We start from the raw sequence: 20,599 nt of genomic DNA on the forward strand, positions 1-20,599 counted from the left end.
CCTCTGACATTTTTACTTTTCTTCTGAAGGCTAGGAGGGAGGGGCTGATCTAATGATTCTGGAGAGGGAATTCCATAGCAGAGGGGCCACCACTGAGAAGACCCTGTCTCTCGTCCCCACCAATCGCGCTTGCAAGGAAGGAGGGACCAAGAGCAAGGCCTCCTCAGATGATCTTAATCTCACTTGCAAGCACCAATTTGGTTTTTCTGTTTGAGATTTTCTTAATTTACCATTCCTTATATGTTTTCATACATATTTGTATCTATTTCAAATACCACCTTGTCTATTAACTGGAAATGTCCCAAGGGTCACCAAGTGGTAATATTCCACTTTCTTCCTTTTATGACACCCTTCTTCTTAAAGTGAGATTCCCACAATGTACTAGAACAAGTATAGGAAAACATCATCAGATAATCTGCTATCTAAAAAGCATAAACAAATTTGATGGCGGGGAATCTATGCTAATCTTAAAGGCAGGAGATATGTGCTATGGAGGTGGGCAAGTAGGCAAGGAGGATAAATGGAGTTACTTGTACAGATATGTTAGAGGTGGGGGAGTAGAGCTAATAAAAATAAAGTTTATTATTAAAGTTGCTGTTTGTGGTGGAAAAGAGCACAGACATCCAAAAATGCAGTATAAATCTTCCTCAGTCCCAGTCATTATAGTCAAAGATAAGGCATTATAAGTGTGCAGACCAAAATCTCTGGAGAAGTTTTTCCAACCTATTCTAGAATATAATTTGCAAATACCAAACTTGCATCATGTACTTCCATTCGGTTTTCCAAATGTAGAATGGTCCTTATAACAACAATACTTCAATAGTTCATGAAGACCTTGTTTTTACTTTTTTGGAAGTACAATTATATTGATTCTAAAAACGTTCTTTCCCCAATAATAATAATCATCATCATCATCATTGTTATTTATACCCCTCTCCATGTCCCCGGAGGGACTGTTCTTTGTAGCACAGTATTAACTTTCAAGTACATATATAGCACAGCTCTCAAAGCTTATGCCCATCATATTGAAAGATACCCTAAATTTTCTCGCTCAGTGTCCTCCCTAAAAACTAGTTATTGCAGAAGATTTTAAAATAGCCGTCTTCCCTCTCTGCTGCAGAAGAGCTACATGGTCCTCCCCCACTTCATGGCCCTCTTGCTCTCTTTAATTCCAGAATCCCTCTCTGCTGCCTTAAAGAGATCTCATTATCCAGGCTGAGCACATTCTGCTCCGGGGAATTCAAGAAGGCTTATACGTGAGCAGATTTAGACTTTGCGTTGTTCTGAGATGCCAACAGCTTTCCCGTTCCTAATCTTATAGAAAACAACAGATACACTATGGACAGAAGCTGTGGTCAGCTGGGTCAAACTTAGCTTAGATGAACCTTCCCCATAATAATAACAAGAACTGAGGAATAATTTATAATACGGAAGACTAAGCAATTCTGCCTTTTGGATGCTCAAGTCAGTGGTTGAGGCTGTTTGCCCTCTAAAATATTGCACATTTACTTTAGTTTGGAATTTGCTTTTTCAATTATTAAGATTCTCAGGAATAAATTTTAAAGTTTATAGAGAGAAAAGGAAAAAAAGAATGGTCACTATACAGCAATTGTTTAAATCTGTTCCAACCAGCATTTCTGAGCATTCATTTTCAAAAGCTGTCTCAGAACCTGTATACAAGAGACTGGCAAGCTATAAATAAAATAAATAAATAGACCAAAAGAGCCAACTGAAAATGACAATTCAGAATCAGTGTAACTATTAAAGCATCAGGCAATAGAGAGTTACTGGATAGTTGTAGGTATTTCGGGCTGAATGGTCATGTTCTAGACATATTCTCTCCTGACGTTTTGTCTGCATCTATGGCAGGCATCCTTAGAGGTTGTGAAGTCTGTTGGAAACTAGGAAAATTAGGTTTATTGGGTTTATATATCTGTGGAAAGTCCAGGGTGGGGGAAAGAACTCTTGTCTGTTGGAGCTAGGTGTGAATGTTTCAATTGGCCATCTTGATTAGCATTTGATAGCCTGACAGTTTTTAGGTGCAGAAGTCTACAGTATACCATGCAGCTGCGGACAAGTCTACATAGGGACCACCAAACGCAACACAACTCCAGACAAGAAACAATCAGGGACTGCAAATTTCCCCAGGCAGGAACAAGCCACACCTAAAAACTGTCAGGCCATCAAATGCTAATCATACCTAGCTCCAACAGACAAGAGTTCTTTCTTCCATCCTGGACTTTCCACAGATATATAAACCCAATTTTCCTAGTTTCCATCAGATGCCATAGATGCAGGCAAAACGTCAGGAGAGAATGCTTCTTGAACATGGCCATACAGCCCGAAAATCCTACAACAACCCAGTGATTCTGGCCATGAAAGCCTTCAACAACACAATAGAGAATTAATTATTGAGTGCAGGCTAATAACTGCTAATATACACTCATTCATAACACACCAACAATGCTGGATTAGCTGGCAAGTGACACTTCATACTTCAAGGAGAAAATAGTTTGACAAACTGCCATAACAATGATAATGAATTCAATCAATTAGAAGAATTAGAATGGGCTAATTATTAGAATAATAAAATCATCTTTGTCAACATCCAGTTGGAAATCCATCCTGGGACTGAGATAGCATCCTGTTCCTGAGAGGGTTGCTCTCCCTCTGAAAGACCAGGTTTGTAGCCTGGAGGTGTCCTTGGACGCAATGCTGATCATAGAATCAAAGAGTTGGAAGAGACCTCATGGGCAATTCAGTCCAACCCCCTGCCAAGAAGCAGGAATATTGCATTCAAATCACCCCTGACAAATGACCATCCAGCGTCTGTTTAAAAGCTTCCAAAGAAGGAGCCTCCACCACACTCTGGGGCAGAGAGTTCCACTGCTGAACGGCTCTCACAGTCAGGAAGTTCTTCCTAATGTTCAGATGGAATCTCCTCTCTTGTAGTTTGAAGCCATTGTTCCGCGTCCTAGTCTCCAAGGAAGCAGAAAACAAGCTTGCTCCCTCCTCCCTGTGGCTTCCTCTCACATATTTATACATGGCTATCATATCTCCTCTCAGCCTTCTCTTCTTCAGGCTAAACATGCCCAGTTCCCTAAGCCGCTCCTCATAGGGCTTGTTCTCCAGACCCTTGATCATTTTAGTCGCCCTCCTCTGGACACATTCCAACTTGTCAATATCTCTCTTGAATTGTGGTGCCCAGAATTGGACACAATATTCCAGATGTGGTCTAACCAAAGCAGAATAGAGGGGTAGCATTACTTCCTTAGATCTAGACACTATGCTCCTATTGATGCAGGCCAAAATCCCATTGGCTTTTTTTGCCGCCACATCACATTGTTGGCTCATGTTTAACTTGTTGTCCATGAGGACTCCAAGATCTTTTTCACACGTACTGCTCTCGAGCCAGGCGTCACCCATTCTGTATCTTTGCATTTCATTTTTTCTGCCAAAGTGGAGTATTTTTCATTTGTCACTGTTGAACTTCATTTTGTTAGTTTTGGCCCATCTCTCTAATCTGTCAATTTGAATTCTGCTCCTGTCCTCTGGACTATTGGCTATCCCTCCCAATTTGGTGTCGTCTGCAAACTTGATGATCATGCCTTCTAGCCCTTCATCTAAGTCATTAAGATCCTTAAAAGCCAGGCTGCTGCAATGACCAGGAGAACCTCTGTCCAGTTGCAGATGGTGCACCAGCTGTGTCCTCTCTTGGAGAAGACAATTCTGGTCACAGTGGTTCATGCCATAGTTGCTTCCTGATTAGACCACTGTAATGCACTCTATGATAGCTGCCCTTGAAAAGTATTCAAAAGCTATAGTCGATGCAGCAGCCAGGCTGGTGCCAGGTATGCGTTTTACAGACCGTGTAACATCTAATTTGCTTTCAAGCTCAGTTCAATATGCTGTTGACCTACAAAGCCTAAAGCACTTGGGGAAAGGATTTCTGGGAGCTGTAGTTTGGTGGGGCACCAGCACCCTTGAGCCAAGAAAGCTAAAGACATTGTAAAACTACAGCTCCCATTTTCCTTAGCACTGAGCGTGGCAGTTAAAGTGGAGTATCAAACTGCATTCATAGAGTGTAGGTGCAATCTACATTATGTAGTTCAGTGATAGGGAACACGATTCTCCAGATGCTGTTGGGTTTCAGCTGCCACCACCTCTTCACATCAGATACGTCTGTTAATGGCTCGGGGGAGTTGACTACTCCAACATATATGATGCTGTAGAAAAAAGCAAACAAACCAGAGATTTCACAGATATATAAACTTCACTTGCCTAGTTTCCAACACCTCACAACCTCTGAGGATGCCTGCCATAGATGTGGGCGAAACATTAGGAGAACGCTTCTGGTACATGGCCATACAGCCTGAAAAACTCACAGCAACCCAGTGATTCCGGACATGAAAGTCTTCGACAACAAACCAGTTTTACCTAGGAGGAAAATCACAATGAGAGTGAAAACTGAAGCTGTCAATGAAGAGAATATTCCCTTTTTGCTTGCAGCTGGTTAAACTGCTTGTACTTCTAATCTGCCACCACCAGATGTCATGTGGAGAACCGTCTCCAACAGCCACATCAATTTCATTTCTAGTTTTAATATGCCTCCAACTGGTACATCTTACTGATCACCTTGAGGCTGAGTAGAAATCTAATATTCAGTGTCTCCATGAACTATCAATAAAAGAAAAGAAAATGTTCCTTCTACCAAGTTTCTTTCTGATAAGCATGAAATCCAAGCAGGTATGATTCAGAATATTTAACCAAGGAAGATACAGGGAATGCTGTGGGTGTAGCACATCTGGATTTCAGTAAGGCCTCCGACAAGGTCCCTCATGGCCTTCTTGCAAATAAACTAGTCAAATGTGGGCTAGGCAAAGCTACGGTTAGGTGGATCTGTAATTGGTTAAACGAACAAATCCAATGGGTGTTCGCCAATGCTTCCTCTTCATCCTGGAAAGAAGTGACAAGCGGAAGGCCACAGGGTTCTGTCCTGGGCCCAGTCCTGTTCAACATCTTTATTAATGACTTAGATGAAGGGTTAGAATGCATGATCATCAAGTTTGCAGACGACACCAAATTGGGAGGAATAGCTAATACTCCAGAAAACAGGAGAAGAATTCAAAACAATCTTAACAGATAAGAGAGATGGGCTAAAATTAACAAAATGAAGTTCAACAGTGACAAATGCAAGATACTCCACTTAGGCAGAAAAAATGAAATGCAAAGATAAAGAACGGGGATGCGTGGCTCGACAGCAGTACATGTGAAAAACATCTTGGAGTCCTCGTGGACAACAAGTTAAACATGAGCCAACAATGTCATGCGGTAACTTAAAAGGCCAATGGGATTTTGGCCTGCATTAACAGGAGTATCGTGTCTAGATCCAGGGAAGTCATGCTACCCCTCTCTTCTGCTTTGGTCAGACCACACCTGGAATACTGTGTCCAATTCTGGGCACCACAATTGAAGGGAGATGTTGATAAGCTGGAATGTGTCCAGAGAAGAGTGCCTAAAATGACCAAGGCTCTGGAGAACAAACCCTATGAGGAGCAGCTTAAAGAGCTGGGCATGTTTAGCCTGCAGAAGAGAAGGCTGAAAGGAGACCTGATGTCCATGTATAAATATGTGAGGGGAGGTCATAGGGAAGAGGGAGCAAGCTTGTTTCCTGTGCCCTGGAGACTAGAACGTGGAACAATGGCTTCAAACTAAAGGAAAGGCAATTCCACTTGAACATGAGAAAGAACTTCCTAACTAAGAGAGCTGTTCAGAAGTGGCACTCTCTGCCCCAGAATGTGGTGGAGAGAATTCTTTGGAGGCTTTTAAAAAGAGGCTGGATGGCCATCTGTCAGGGATGCTTTAAATGTGATTTTACTGCTTCTTGCCAGAATGGGGTTGAACTGGATGTCCCCATAAGGTCTCTTCCAACTCTACAATTCTATGTTTCTAAGAAGTGAAAAGAGCAAAAATTGAAAAAGCACCAATTGCAACAAAAAGAAAGAAAGAAGACTCACACGCATAGAAGAGATTGTCACTGGACCAAGATCAAGCTGTTAATGTGTGCCTTCAATTAGTTTTCAATGTATGGTGATCCTAAGGTGAATCTATCACCAAGTTTTCTTGGCAAGAGAGTTGACCACTACCATTCTCTAAGAATGGAAAAGTGTGACCTGCTCAAGGCCACACAGTGGGTTTCCATGGCAGAGCCAGGGTTTGAGCCCTTGTCTCACGGAGTCCTCAATTTATTTATTTATTTATTACAGGTTCTTATACCCCGCCCTTCTCACCCCGGGGGGGAGGGGGGGACTCAGGGCGGCTTACAAAAGCGAGGCACCATTTGATGCCCGCGTCACAAAACAATCAATACAAAATTATTACAAATTCATAGTTAACAATTCATACATAATACCAATAAAATCAATAAAATCAATAAAAACCCCATACAAACCCAATTCATCCCCCCACATGGTCAGCGTTCACTAACTCATAGATCTCATACTCAATTCCACTTCTTACATCCTGCTGGTCGTATTCATCTGATTTAATTGCCAGATTGCCCGAAGGCCTGGTCCCAAAGCCACGTCTTCACCCTCCTCCTGAAGGAGAGGAGGGATGATGATGTCCTGATTTCCCCCGGGAGTGAGTTCCACAGGTGAGGGGCCACCACTGAGAAAGCCCTGCTCCTCGTCCCCACCAGCCTCACTTGTGACAGTGGTGGGGTCGAGAGCAGTGCCTCCCCAGCTGATCTCAAACTCCGGGGTGGGACGTAAAGGGAGATACGTTCGGACAGATACACTGGACCGGAACCGTACAGGGTTTTATAGGTCAAAACCAGCACCTTGAATTGTGCTCGGAACTGCACCGGCAGCCAGTGGAGCTGGCACAACAGGGGGGTGGTGTGCTCCCTGTATGTCGCTCCGGTGAGCAATCTGGCTGCCGCTCGCTGGACTAGTTGAAGTTTCCGAGCCGTCTTCAAGGGCAACCCCACGTAGAGCGCGTTGCAGTAGTCTATTCGGGATGTGACAAGAGCGTGGACCACTGTGGCCAGATCAGACTTCCCAAGGTACGGGCGCAACTGGTGCACAAGTTTTAATTGCGCAAAAGCTCTCCCGGCCACCGCCGAGACCTGGGGTTCCAGGCTCAGCGGTGAGTCCAGGATCACTCCCAAGCTGCGAACCTGCGTCTTCAGGGGGAGTGTAACCCCATCCAACACAGGCTGTAACCCTATACCCTGTTCGGCCTTCCGACTGACCAGTAGGACCTCTGTCTTGTCTGGATTCAATTTCAATTTGTTAGCTCTCATCCAGTCCGACACAGCAGCTAGACACCGGTTCAAGGTCTGGACAGCCTCCTTGGTGACAGGTGAGAAGGAGTGACAGATCTGGACATCATCTGCGTAGAGATAACATCTCAGTCCGAAACTCCGAATGATCTCTCCCAGCGGCTTCATGTAGATGTTAAACAACATTGGGGACCATTATTGTTTTTAAGAAGGAGACTCTAATGATACATGTTTCTATTAATATTTATTGTTTTTACTAGATTTATATTTATATTAATGTTTTAATTGTATTTTTTGGTCTTGGTGCTGACTGTATACCACCCTGAGAGGGGCAGTATATAAATATAATTAATAAATATTGATTTATTCAAACCACTACAACACATTGCTTTTCTCAAAGTAATTCAGCTGTACTTGAAGTGTTATCAAGTGAGGCACATCTCCAAGATATCTCATTAGGTATGTATGTGAAAATACAGGTATTCCCAAATCCAAAATCCAAAACACTTCTGGTTCCAAGCATTTTGAATAAGGGATACCCAACCTGTACTATTGTTTCAAATCAGCTATGCATTCTGGGGGCACATTTCTACTGTTCAACAAAACTGTGAACTTTTGTAAGCTTTAACCTGCCCAATTTAGCTTTGTTTAGCATTTTTGAGACAAACTCTGTGGCCTTTTGCCCAGGAACAACCTGTCCTGAGCAACCAAAACATTAGAAATCCCTGCTATTTATGATTATCTGGGACAAGGCACTCATGGGGAAAAAAACACTCAGCTGTCACATTAGGTTCTCCAGAGACCTAACCTTGCCTGACAAAGGAGCTTTTGTTGAATCGGCTTTTTTACACTTTTGGTGTAAAAAGAGTGCCGCTTACGTAATGCTCTATTCAAAATGTTTTGTTTTCCCCCTTTCCTTGGCTGCGGTTTCCTAGGAACCGAGGTTCCATCAACACTGTACGATTAATACAGTTTTGTCCCACTATAGCCATCATAGATCAATGCTATGGAATCCTGGGAGTTGTAGTTTGAAGAGGTACCAGCACTATTTGGCAAAAAAAAGTTTGAACTGACAACTCCCATGCTTCCATAGCATTGAAACTACGATGTATAAAATGACCTTCGGTCTATGTATATAAATCTATACTTTAGGCATGGGCTTATTTATTTATTTACTTACAGTATTTATATTCTGCCCTTCTCACCCCGCAGGGGACTCAGGGCAGATTGCAATGCACATATAAATGGCAAAAATTCAATGTCATTTAGACATACAACATATATAGACAGACATAGAGGCAATTTAACATTCCAGCTTTTCTGGCTTCATGAGGGTATGCTCAATTCTGGCCACAGAGGGAGCTGCCGCTTCACCATCCACTTGTGACACCGAGTTCTTGATGGAGTACTTCCTCATTCTTATGCATGCTGCTGGAAGGTTTTATGGTATCATGAATCAGTTAAATTAGCCTCCCTACATAAAGTGGTACTTAAATTTCCTACTTGACAGATGCAACTGTCTTTTGGGCTACATAAGTCGACAGCAAGCTGGACTATCGGGACTCACTCTGACATGGGCTGGCTTCAAACTCATGACCTCTTGGTCAGTAGGGATTTAATGCAGCTGGCTACTAACTAGTTGCACCACAACCCGGTTTAAGCAGCTGAGGGGGGAAAGGAAGGGGCCTGAGGCTGTTAGGAATTGTGGGAGTTGAAGTCCCAGACACCTGGAGGGCCCAAGTTTGCCCATGCCCGCTTTGGCATTAACGCAGTGTATCACCACTTAGAACTCCTATGTCTCAATGCTATGGAAGCCTGGGAGTTGTAGTTTCGCAAGGTCTTGAGCCTTCTCTGCCAAAGAGTGCAGGTGCCTCATCAAACTACAAACAACCCAGGATGCCATGGGATTAAGACATGGTAGCTAAAAGTGGTGCCAAACTGCACTATTCAAGGTGAAGAAGGAAGGAAACCAGGCAATGTATTGAAATCACTGCTTCCAGACAAAAGAGGAGGAGGAGGAGGAGGGAGCTAGTCCAGTTCCAGCTCCACTTGGGGGCCCAAGAGCGCACTCTGCACTCTTTTACACATTAGCCCAGCAAGGGTTCGAGGAGGAGGAGAGGGGAGGGGAGGCATCGCTCCGGGAGGCTGCCATGAGTCGCCGGTGAGAAGAAAGAGAGCCAAGGGGAGAGAGAGAGGAAGGCGCAGGGCGGAGGGCGCATGGCGGGCGCGCAGGTGCCCATGTGCCAGGCCGTCCTTCCCACGCACAGCGACCAGCATGGGCAGCTCAGCGCCGGGCAGCTCCTCCAGTGGATGGACACCGCCGCTTGCCTGGCTGGTAAGGACTAGGAGCCTCCTCCTCTTCCCTCGAGACCGGCTCCCCTAAGAATGCCACCCAGAGCTGAGCCTGCAACCTTTCTCCTAAGTGCTTGGCGACAGAAGTGCGTTGGGATCTTTTCTTTATTTGGTTCCCAACTTTTTGGTCCTCCGGTTGCTTTGGACTTCAACGCTCAGACATCCTAGCCAGCTTAACTAGCTATTAGGGATTGTGGGAGCAGAAGTCCAAAACACCTGGAGGACCAAACGTTGGGAACCACTGCTTAGAGCAAAGTTTCTCAAACCACTCCTCCAGATTTTTTGGACTTCAGCTTCCCCAATTCCTACCAGCAGGGAACTGAAGTCCAAAATACACTAGTCTCACTTAGCCAACATAAATTAGATAATGAGAGATTAAGGAAAAGCCTTTGTTGTTTATTCGTTCAGTCACTTCCAACTATTCGCGACCTCATGGACCAGCCCACGCCAGAGCTCCCTGTCGGCCGTCACCATCCGTAGCTCAAGGATACCAGAGTCAAGCCAGTCACTTCAAGGATACCATCCATCCATCTTGCCCTTGGTCGGCCCTCTTCCTTTTTCCTTCCATTTTCCCCGGCATCATTGTCTTCTCTAAGCTTTCCTGTCTTCTCATGATGTGGCCAAAGTACTTCATCTTTGCCTCTAATATCCTTCCCTCCAATGAGCAGTCGGGCTTTATTTCCTGAAGTATGGACTGGTTGGATCTTCTTGTGGTCCAAGGCACTCTCAGAATTTTCCTCCAGCACAACAGTTCAAAAGCGTCTATCTTCCTCCGTTCAGTCTTCCTTATGGTCCAGCTCTCACATCCGTAGGTTATTATGGGGCATACCATTGCTTTAACTATGCGGATCTTCGTTGCCATTGTGATGTCTGTACTCTTCACTATTTTATCAAGATTAGTCATTGCTCTCCTTCTCATGGATTTGATTTTAAATGTTTTTCTAGTGAATTCTGGGATTTGTAGTTCTCTGAGACACCAGCACTCTTTGACAGAGAAAGCCAAAGAACAATAATAAAATGGGTTGCTCTTTCAAATGATGCACAACTTCATTGTTGTTTTAGTTACAACAGACCCTTGGAAGATAACAATTGATGCATTTTTCCTCCACAGAAGATGTGAATTTAAGGACCATATTTGAAAAAAGTAATCCTAACTAATCACAAAAATATCATAATCTTCTGCCATTCTATACAATAGCTTTTTAAAAAAGTTTTACAATATTATGGTGTAATCCAGTCACAGCAAGGAGTTTATTGTTATGTGCCTTTAAGCTAATTTCCACTTATTATTTATTTATTTATTTCAAAGTTTTCTATACCGAGCTTCTCATCTCTTAGAGAGACTCAGCCCGGTTTACAACCATAAAAACATACAATCAGTAAAATATCATAGTTCATAATTACAATAACACATTTAAAATAACAACTATATTTAAAACTACAGTGGTCAGTCGTCATATTAAAAACAAGTATACCTCATCTTCCATCCACAATCCTAGGGTGCTGTCTCATTCATTGAAAGCCTGTCTCCACAACCACGTCTTCACCCGTTTCCTGAATGTCAGGATAGACTTATGGAGACCCTGTCTTAAGATTTCTTTGGTTAGATTCATTGAGGGCAGATTTGTCATGGGTGTGCTTTGAGGCTGAGAGAATGTGACCTGCTTAAGATCACACAGTCCGTTTCCATGGCTGAGTGGGGATTAGAAGCCTAATCCACTTTGGTATCAATGTGATGCGCCAGCTAAAAAAGCCAGTGGGATTTTGGCCTGCATAAATAGGAGTACCTAGACCCAGGGAAGTCATGCTACCCCTCTATTCTGCCTTGGTCAGACCACACCTGGAATACCTTGTCAAATTCTGGGCACCATAATTGAAGGAAGATGTTGACAGGTTGGAATGTGTCCAGAGGAGGGCAACTAAAATGATCAGAGGTCTGGAGAACAAACCCTATGAGGAGCGGCTTAAAGAGCTGGGCATGTGTAGCTCGCAGAAGAGGGAAAGTCATAGGGAAAGAGGGAGCAGGTTTGTTTTCTGCTGCCCTGGAGACTAGGCTGTGGAACAATGGCTTCAAACTTTGAATGCAATTTTCCTGCTTCTTGGTAGGGGGTTGGACTGGATGGCCCACAATGTCTCTTCCAACTCTATGATTCTAGGTTGTATGACACCAAAAATAAATAAAATTATGTCAAATGAAGGTTTTTATTTGTTTTGTTTTTTTGTTTTTTTTTGCATCAGGAGCAACTTGAGAAACTGCAAGTCGCTTCTGGTGTGAGAGAATTGGCCGTCTGTAAGGACATTGCCCAGGGGACGCCCGGATGTTTTTGATGTTTTATCATCCTTGTGGGAGGCTTCTCTCATGTCCCTGCATGAGGAACTGGAGCTGATAGAGGGAGCTCATCCGCACTCTCCCCAAATTCAAACCTGTGACCTTTTGGTCTCTACTGTGCTATTATTGCCAGATCATCACTACTTGGCAAAATGGCTCTTCCTGGTTATAACTACTAGAAAATACTGCCTGCATGGGCAATGTTTCATCCTGTCTGTGGGAGTCTGGGAATTTTAGTCCATAAGATAACTTTCCCAAGTCCATATAGGAAAGGGTTTTGCAGCCACATTCTATCCCATATTTCTCAACCTGCATTCCCTGGACTCCTTGAGAAGTCAGTAGGGAGTGCATGAGAAATCGTGATAGAGAGACAGTCCCTGAGTCCCAAAAGGGCTTCAAGGGGAAAAAAAAACATTGAGAAAGGCTGTATGTATGTATTTTATATACATACTTAAAACTAAAATTGAGAGTCACGTGGACAGTGATCAGTAGAATCCCAGCATCTGCCTTCTAAATATGTTCTGTATCATGCATTTTTCCGTGCAGTTTCCTGTGTCTGTGTACCAGAGAATGAGCGAACATTTACATTCGGTCTGCCACTAGTCAGTTTCTCTGTGGAGATTAGTATAGTGCTAACAGCTGCTAGATGACTCCGCTGTTAAGTTTGCTGCTTGCTAATAGTCGGAAAGAACAGGTTGATACTCCCTCAGTGGTACTTAAATAATAAATATTGTTTTCCTGAACAAATAGTTTACATGCAGGATTGGGTCTGAGTCCAATGTTGCCAAGGAGCTAGTGTGTAGCCGCAAAGTAGATTATTTGAATCTGAAACACAAATGCAGATACCTAAGGGGTTTGAAGTGGAGATTGCTGACACTAGTCCGCTACCAGCAGTTGTAAGCAAACACATTTTTGTTTCCAGGGTTCATTTTTTATCCTATTTACTTATTTTTAAAACACATTTTTCACTGAAAGTGGTTCATAAATATCAAACAGAAGTCTGTCCCTTTCTGCAGATTCACAATCTAAAATACAAGGCACAAAAGAAAAGGGACGCTTACAAAGTTTCACAGTAAGTTTTAAACCTAGAGCTTGGTATAAAGTCCAGTCTTCAGGATGGAGTAAATTGAGTTCATCAGTGCTACATTCCACAAGCCAAAGAGCTTGATTACTTCAGCAGAGAGATTGATGCTTCCTTTCCCTCTAGGCATGTGCAGTGGTTCCGTGCCTTTAGTCCTCCAAGTGTTTTGGACTTCAACTCCCACAATTCCTAACAGCTGGAAAGCTGGCCAGGTTCTGGAAGTTGAAGTCCAAAATACCTGGAGGACCAAAAGTTGGGAACCACTGCTAGTGGCTGAGCACTAGTTGAGGTAACAGAGACGTTAAGCTGCAGCTCCATTAAAGTATGATGAGTGTGTATGGGCCTTTATGGACCCTTCAACACAGCCCTATATCCCAGAATATCAATGCAGAAAATCCCACAATATCTGCTTTGAACTGGGTTATCTGAGTCCACACTGTCATGTATTCTAGTTCATAGCAGATATTGTGGGATTTTCTGTCTTGATATTCTGGGATAAGGATGTGTGGAAGGGCCCTGAATCCACACTCATATAATGTAGGATTTCCAGCCTTGATATTGGTCACCTGTTGACTTACAGTGACTTCATGAATTCTATAGGATTTACTTAGGTAAGAAATATACAGAGGTAGTTTTGACAGTTCTTTCTCTGAAATATAACCCACATCATCTGGTGTCCACTGATGGCCTCCCTTCCAAGCAGGGCTGACTCTGCTTAGTTTCAAGATCAGGGCGGATCTGGTGACTTTAGAGCACTGCTTCTTAAACTTTTTCCACTTGTGACCCCTTTCTGCTCGATAATTTTTTATGTGACTGGGTATTTAAGTAAATGAAATAGGCATGAAAACCAAACATTAACTGATAATTCAGCAATTGCAAGGCTTGCTGAACAGGTGGATTTTCCTTGTCATGCCATACAAGTGAAGCATTTTCTACAGAATCCCCAGTAAATGCTGCATGTTGATGGTAACAGATTTAGGTAAATTTCTATGTGGCATTTTACTGTTTCTAAATTTTTCGTGACCCCAGCATTGAGATAAAAGGACCCCACTTGGGATTGGGACTCGCAGTTTAAGAAGCAAATGAGGTCCCCTTAGTTCAGTGCTGGGTCATGAAAAATTTGGCAACAGTAAACATCACCTAGTGTCTGTTTTAGACATTTACGTGAATCTGCTGTGCAGTATTTACAGTGGAGTCTGCAGAAAATGCTTCAGTTGTATTCCACAAAAAAGAAACCCAGCCTGTTTAGCAAGCCTTGCAAATGTTGATTTGCTATTTGTAAATGTTTGATTTTAAACATATTTTATATAACCATGTACCTGAGGTCATGAAAAAATGTTTTGGGTCAAATGGAGTCCTGACTGGACAAGTTTAAGAAGACCTGCTTTAGAATACTAAGGCCCAATTAAAGCATGAAGGAGGAGACCTAAATGCTCCTTCAGGCACAACGGTATGGGTGACTGGCTAACCAATTGACTGATGAACTGTAGCTTTTTCTCTCCCTCCAAAAGAGACTAAATCATTTGGATTTTTTTACCAGGGATATGTGGAGCTTTGTATGGCACAATATAGGAAGTTGCTTTTTGTTGTTAAAGGAAGAAAGGTGTAGAACACGATTATGTGGGAGTGGTAGATTTCTGTGTCATTTGCAGGGATCAACAAATATTCTGATTCCCAACTATTTGATAATAACACCAGCCAAATGTCTCCCATCCACCTCAATTCAAACTGCTGATAGATGGTAAATTTTCATGTGGAAAGCCTGAGAATCCTACCTGCACACAGGAGTTCCAATTTGGAACCTGAATATAAACATAATAATAATAATAATAATAATAATAACAACAACAACAACAACAACAACAACAACAACACTTTATTTGTACCCCACTACCATCTCCCCAAGGGACTCGGTGTGGCTTACATGAGACCAAACATGTAAGGGATCCTAAACTGCACCCAATATAATGCAGTTTAGCTCTAAAAAGACAGTTGATTTTTCTTTTTGCATAATAACTGGCAACACAGAGACACCATTTACCTTAGAAAGAAAGACATTATTTATATGATCATAATTCTGTTTTAGGGTGTAAAGACCAAAGTTTTCCAAACTGTATGTCATGGCACATTAGTGTGTGGATTGCAGTGTGTAGGTGTGTTGCAAGGATCTAATGAGAAGCAACAAATCATATATTTCTAGAAATATCAATAAAAGGTTTTCATGAGATATGTTGTATCCCCATATATTTTGTAATTGCAATTTATGTACGTGTGTGAATCTCTATAAGCATTTGTTTTAACTTCGGATTTGCTTGTAAAACTGAATTCCTGTGTCACTAAATGATACATGTCTAAAAAGGTATGTCACCAACTTGAAATGTTTGGAAAACTTTGATGTAAACACACAATAATTAGGAAGTCATTATTTATTTATTTATTTATTTGCCGCATTTGTATCCCACCCTTCTCACCCCAGAGGGGGCTCAGGGTGGCCTTACAAAAGGCAATAATTCGATACTGCACAAATACATACAAATAAAATAAACACGTACATTAAAATTCAAACAGTTAAAGTATCAAACATTAAAACTGCCATTAAAACCATACAAATTCAAGTCATAATCCAGAGCTGTTCCATTCATCTTTGTATTATTTCATAATCACTTACTGCACTGCTCAAATATTGATGGCCCAAGGCTTGGTCCCAAAGCCACATTTTTAGGTTTTTTTTTTCCCTGAGGGTCAGGAGGGAGGGGGCTCATCTAATTTAACTGGGGAGGGAGTTCCATAGATGAGGGGCCACCACTGAGAAGGCCCTGTCTCTCATCCCCACCAGTCACACCTGCGAAGGAGGTGGTACTGAAAGCAGAGCCACCCCCAACGATCTTAACCTCTGAGGTGGATAATAGAGGGAGATATGTTTGGACAGGTAAACTGAACCGGAACTGCTTAGGGCTTTATAAGCCAGCACTTTGAATTGTCCTCGGTAGCAGACTGGTAGCCAGTGGAGCTGACGGAACAGGGTAGTTGTATGCTCCCTGTAGCTGCTCTGGTGAGCAGTCTGGCTGCCACTATAACTATCAGTATTTGACCAGTTCTTTGCCACTGTAATTACAGTATTAACACATAGCAGTATTGCACAGATGATCCATTGTAGGACCTTTTGTGTAATACACCTTTCATGTATAATCTGTAACCCTATTATTCTTACCTGAAATGAACCAGGTCTTGGGTTTCCAGTTTCATCAATTAATAGAATTGTGCTGGAGGACCTACAATGTCTAGACAAGTGTTCTCTCTCTAGACCTTCAACACAGTTCTATGGTCAATTTCTGGCAGAATGGGAGATCTAGTGTAAGTTGACCATCGAATCATGCTTTAGGCCTAGAAAGAGTACATATCTGGGCATTGCTAGTTCCTCCAGTTCAATTGGATTGTATTCAAAGCTCTTCGAAAATAACTGAAACTATATTGAATGAGCTCACATAATAAGTCAACCTGCGATGATACTGGTATATCATTTTTGTAAGAAAACACATGTAAAGTGGGCCTGAAAAGATAATGAAACCTGTCATGTCTAAAAGCAAACATGCCAAGGGAGATGTTTGTCTGATATATGTAACTGCCCTCTTCTTCCACTATCTCCCTTTTTTCTTCTTTGAAGCTGAAAAACATGCTGGCCTTCCCTGTGTGACAGCATCGGTGGATGACATACGGTTTGAAGAGACTGCCAGGTACAGCTTTGCATAGCTATTACTAAACCTTATAATAGCCTTCTTTTTCTGTTTAAGAGCAGTTAACTAATACATATACTATTGCAAAATAGTAATTAGTGAGTCCTCAAAAGGAAAACAGTTCATTGCGAAAACATACCTGCTTAGACACAAATTTACACATTTGGGGAAAAGACATAAATATTTTCCCATTAAGTCTATAGCAGGCCTGAGCAAACCTGGCCCTCCAGGAGTTTTGGACTCCAACTCCCATAATTCCTAACAGCCTAGTAGCTGTTAGGAATTCTGGGAGTTGGAGTCCAAAACTCCTGGAGGGCCCAAGTTTGCCCATGCCTGGTCTATAGTCAACTCTGGTTATTTTTAAACTAGGTTGTAGTACAGAAGATTATGCGTGAATAGTGATCTTTGTCATTTCCAGAAGCGAATAAAGCATTTGCTGTGAGCATTTGATCTTTGTAACTTAAGTTGTCTATTTTTACTCTTTTCTTGGAACTGACAAGATACATTATTGCCTAAGGCAGTCATAAAATTGTATTTCCCTCCCTTTGAATTCATGGAATTGCAAGGAAATCAAGAAAGGTATCTTGTCTTAAATAAGGAGGTTCTTCCTTCTGAAAACTGATTATATGTCAATCAACTGATTGCAATTTTCTGTGAGAAAGACCTTGCTAGTTTTATGAAGTTGAATTTCCATTTTAGGCAACCATAGTTTTGAAAACCAAGAATTTTATTTATATTTATTGTGTCAGAAGTGAATTGAGGATACAGTTATAATGTATAGAAAAACCACTAAAAGAATTAAAACCTTGGCATTATGCTAAATTTCCTTTGACCAGAAGTTGTCCAAGTGCCTCTGGTGTCACTGTAAAAAAGGTCCTCCAATGAAAACCAAGATACCATATATTTATTTATATGACATCACAAAAAATAGCAAATACAACCATATGTGGGAAATTAGACCACTACTGGTGGCACAGTGGGTTAAACCCTTGTGCCGGCAGGACTGAAGACAGACAGGTCGGAGGCTCAAATCCAGGGAGAGCGTGGATGAGCTCCCTCTGTCAGCTCTGGCTCCCCATGTGAGGACATGAGAGAAGCCTCCCACAAGGATGGTAAAACATCAAATCTGGGAGTCTCCTGGGCAATGTCCTTGCAGATGGCCAATTCTCTCACACCAGAAGCGACTTGCAGTTTTTCAAATAGCTCCTGACACGAAAAAAAGACCACCACTGTGTTTTAATCCTGATCCGCAAACTATCTTATTTATTTATTTATTTATTTTATTGAATGAATATCCCACCTTTCTGGCAAAATGGGATTCAAGACAGTTTATTCAAGGTGGGGATTCAAAAATATCATCATCATCATCATCATATTTAATTACTTATTAATCGCCCTCCATCTGAGAATGCTCTAGGCAATTTACAGCTAAATTGTAAAAGATAAAATACATACATACAGAAATTAAAAATTAACAGAGATCGAATGCTCTAGTAAAAAGCCAGGTCTCAAGTGCTAGAGTAAAAGGTCCTAAGTCACGCATGGCTCTCATATAGGGTGGCAAGGAATTCCATAAGGCAGGGGCAGAAATAGAAAAAGCCCTGCCTCTGGTACTTTCCAAGTGCACTTCTCTAGGACCCGGTATATAGAGTAAGTCACATTGGGCTGGTCATAACAAATGCATGCAAGGCAATGTTTCTCTTCTTCCATTTAGTGCTGATAAGAAGCAATGATATACCTGCAAAGATAAATGCCATTTATAGTCTGTTATGTTAACTATTTACATTTGACAGAAAGATTGCAATCTTATAGAATCATAGAATCAAAGAGTTGGAAGAGACCTCATGGGCCATCCAGTCCAACCCCCTGCCAAGAAGCAAGAATATTGCATTCAAATCACCCCTGACAGATGGCCATCCAGCCTCTGTGTTATTCAGTAAGCCTTGTTGAATGCTGTGGAACTTACTTCTGAGTAAACAGGCCTTTGTCTACAAACCTTACATTATGGTGATCCACAGTATTACCAGGGCACTAGCCTAGATCCATGGCAGCATAATAACGAATAATTAGACATACAAGTGTAGCATTCTGGGGTTTTTAAAGCAATTTTTGATCCTTGCTTATCTCTCTGAACCAAACTGGATGTAAGCAACATGCTTCTATGTTTTGTCCTTACTGCTTCCTGGGAATTAAACACAGAGACCTATTTAAGATCAGGGCCCTTTGCCCAAGATATTGTGCTAGTCTGAGGGCCTTTTCATACAGCCCTATATCCCAGAATATCAAGGCAGAAAATCTCCCAATATCTGCTTTAAACGGGGTTATCTGAGATAATGTGGGATTTCTGCCTTGATATTCTGGGATGTAGGGATGTGTGGAAGGGCCCCGAGACATACACATACCTCTTCCTTACACCAAAAGGTAAGAAAAGCCCATAGTGGAGTAAATGCAGATTGGCCAAATCTGAAGCAAAACCAAGGGTTGAAACTTGCCTCTGCCACTCAACTGCTACCCTGAGCTATTGTCCCAAACCAGATTGTATTCTCCACATCCACGGGCCCTTCCACACATCCCTAAATCTCTATATCCTATATGGTTTGGCTGTAAGACAGTATTCATGTACACACATTTGGAATAGCTATTTATATATAATAGGTATTTTTGGTTTCTTTGGAGAATGTAATTTCCACTTAAGCAGTCTAGGGAAATATTTCTTTACCTCATTAGAGAACAAATGTTTGCTATTATGTTCTTACCTGGTACGAATTCAGAATCACTGTCTGTTTTACATGCATCTGTACTTTAAATTATTTCCACTCCTTGTGCATTTTCTTCATGTACCTTTAACTGAGAGCTCGCTGTCTGCAACACTTCAGAGGTCCTTATGAGTTACCAATGGGAATGCAATGGTCTGTGACACAGCAGTGTTCCTTGAATTCCAATTCCCTGTGCCTATGTTAAGAATAAATGGCTTTCACAGTACCCTTCAATGGTAGCAACAGGACCAAATAATGTCCCTCCTATATGTAAACAAAATTAACTATAGATGGAGCATAGCTGGTGTGACAGGGACCTTCAGAGTGTTTATGTGTAGAGTATTCTGATAAATTGCATAATCCAAAACAAGGTCCCACAGTTCTAGAAAAAGAAAGCATATTGATGTGATTCTAATTATATCAGGGAAATACTCTGAAAAGGAAACATTTCTCTTATTTAACATGTTTACTCAATTTACTGCTAACCTTTTTTGGTTAAATTACCTTCATTAGATGCATTAGATTCATGTAATATGGTGATCTTAATGTTCACCATATTACATGAATCTAATGTTCAACTTGAGCGCCAGCTGCGCCCGTACCTTGGGAAGTCTGACTTGGCCACGGTAGTCCACGCTCTGGTTACATCCCGTATAGATTACTGCAACGCGTTCTATGTGGGGTTGCCTTTGAAGACAGCCCAGAAGCTTCAAATGGTCCAGTGTGCGGGAGCCAGGTTGCTAACAGGAGCAGGGCTCAGGGAGCATACAACTCCTCTGTTGAATCAGCTCCACTGGCTGCCAGTCTGCTACCGGGTTCAATTCAAAGTGCTGGCTTTAGCCTATGAAGCCCTAAACGGTTCTGGCCCAGTCTATCTATCTGAACGCATCTCTCCCTACAAACCCCCCAGGAACTTAAGATCGTCTGGAGAGGCCCTGCTCTCAATCCCGCCTGCTTCGCAGGCACGTCTGGCGGGGAGAAGAGACAGGGCCTTCTCTGTGGTGGCCCCCTGGCTGTGGAACTCCCTCCCTAGGGATATTAGATCAGCCCCCTCCCTCCTGA

The 20,599-nt window shown here is 42.2% G+C and overlaps 1 protein-coding gene across 1 annotated transcript in view; it reads left to right on the plus strand.

Moving 5' to 3' along the window:
• The first annotated feature begins 9,392 nt into the window (after positions 1 to 9,392).
• The window catches only part of ACOT12 (acyl-CoA thioesterase 12), a 42,891-nt gene continuing 31,684 nt past the window's right edge, over positions 9,393 to 20,599 (plus strand). Inside the window, exons 1-2 of the mRNA XM_060761722.2 lie at positions 9,393 to 9,620; positions 16,712 to 16,781. Coding sequence (XP_060617705.2) covers positions 9,503 to 9,620; positions 16,712 to 16,781 — 188 coding nt within the window. The 5' untranslated portion in view covers positions 9,393 to 9,502. The remainder of the gene's footprint in view (positions 9,621 to 16,711; positions 16,782 to 20,599) is intronic.

This window comes from Anolis sagrei, chromosome 2, assembly GCF_037176765.1.
Source record: "Anolis sagrei isolate rAnoSag1 chromosome 2, rAnoSag1.mat, whole genome shotgun sequence".
Taxonomy (NCBI): Eukaryota; Metazoa; Chordata; class Lepidosauria; order Squamata; family Dactyloidae; genus Anolis; species Anolis sagrei.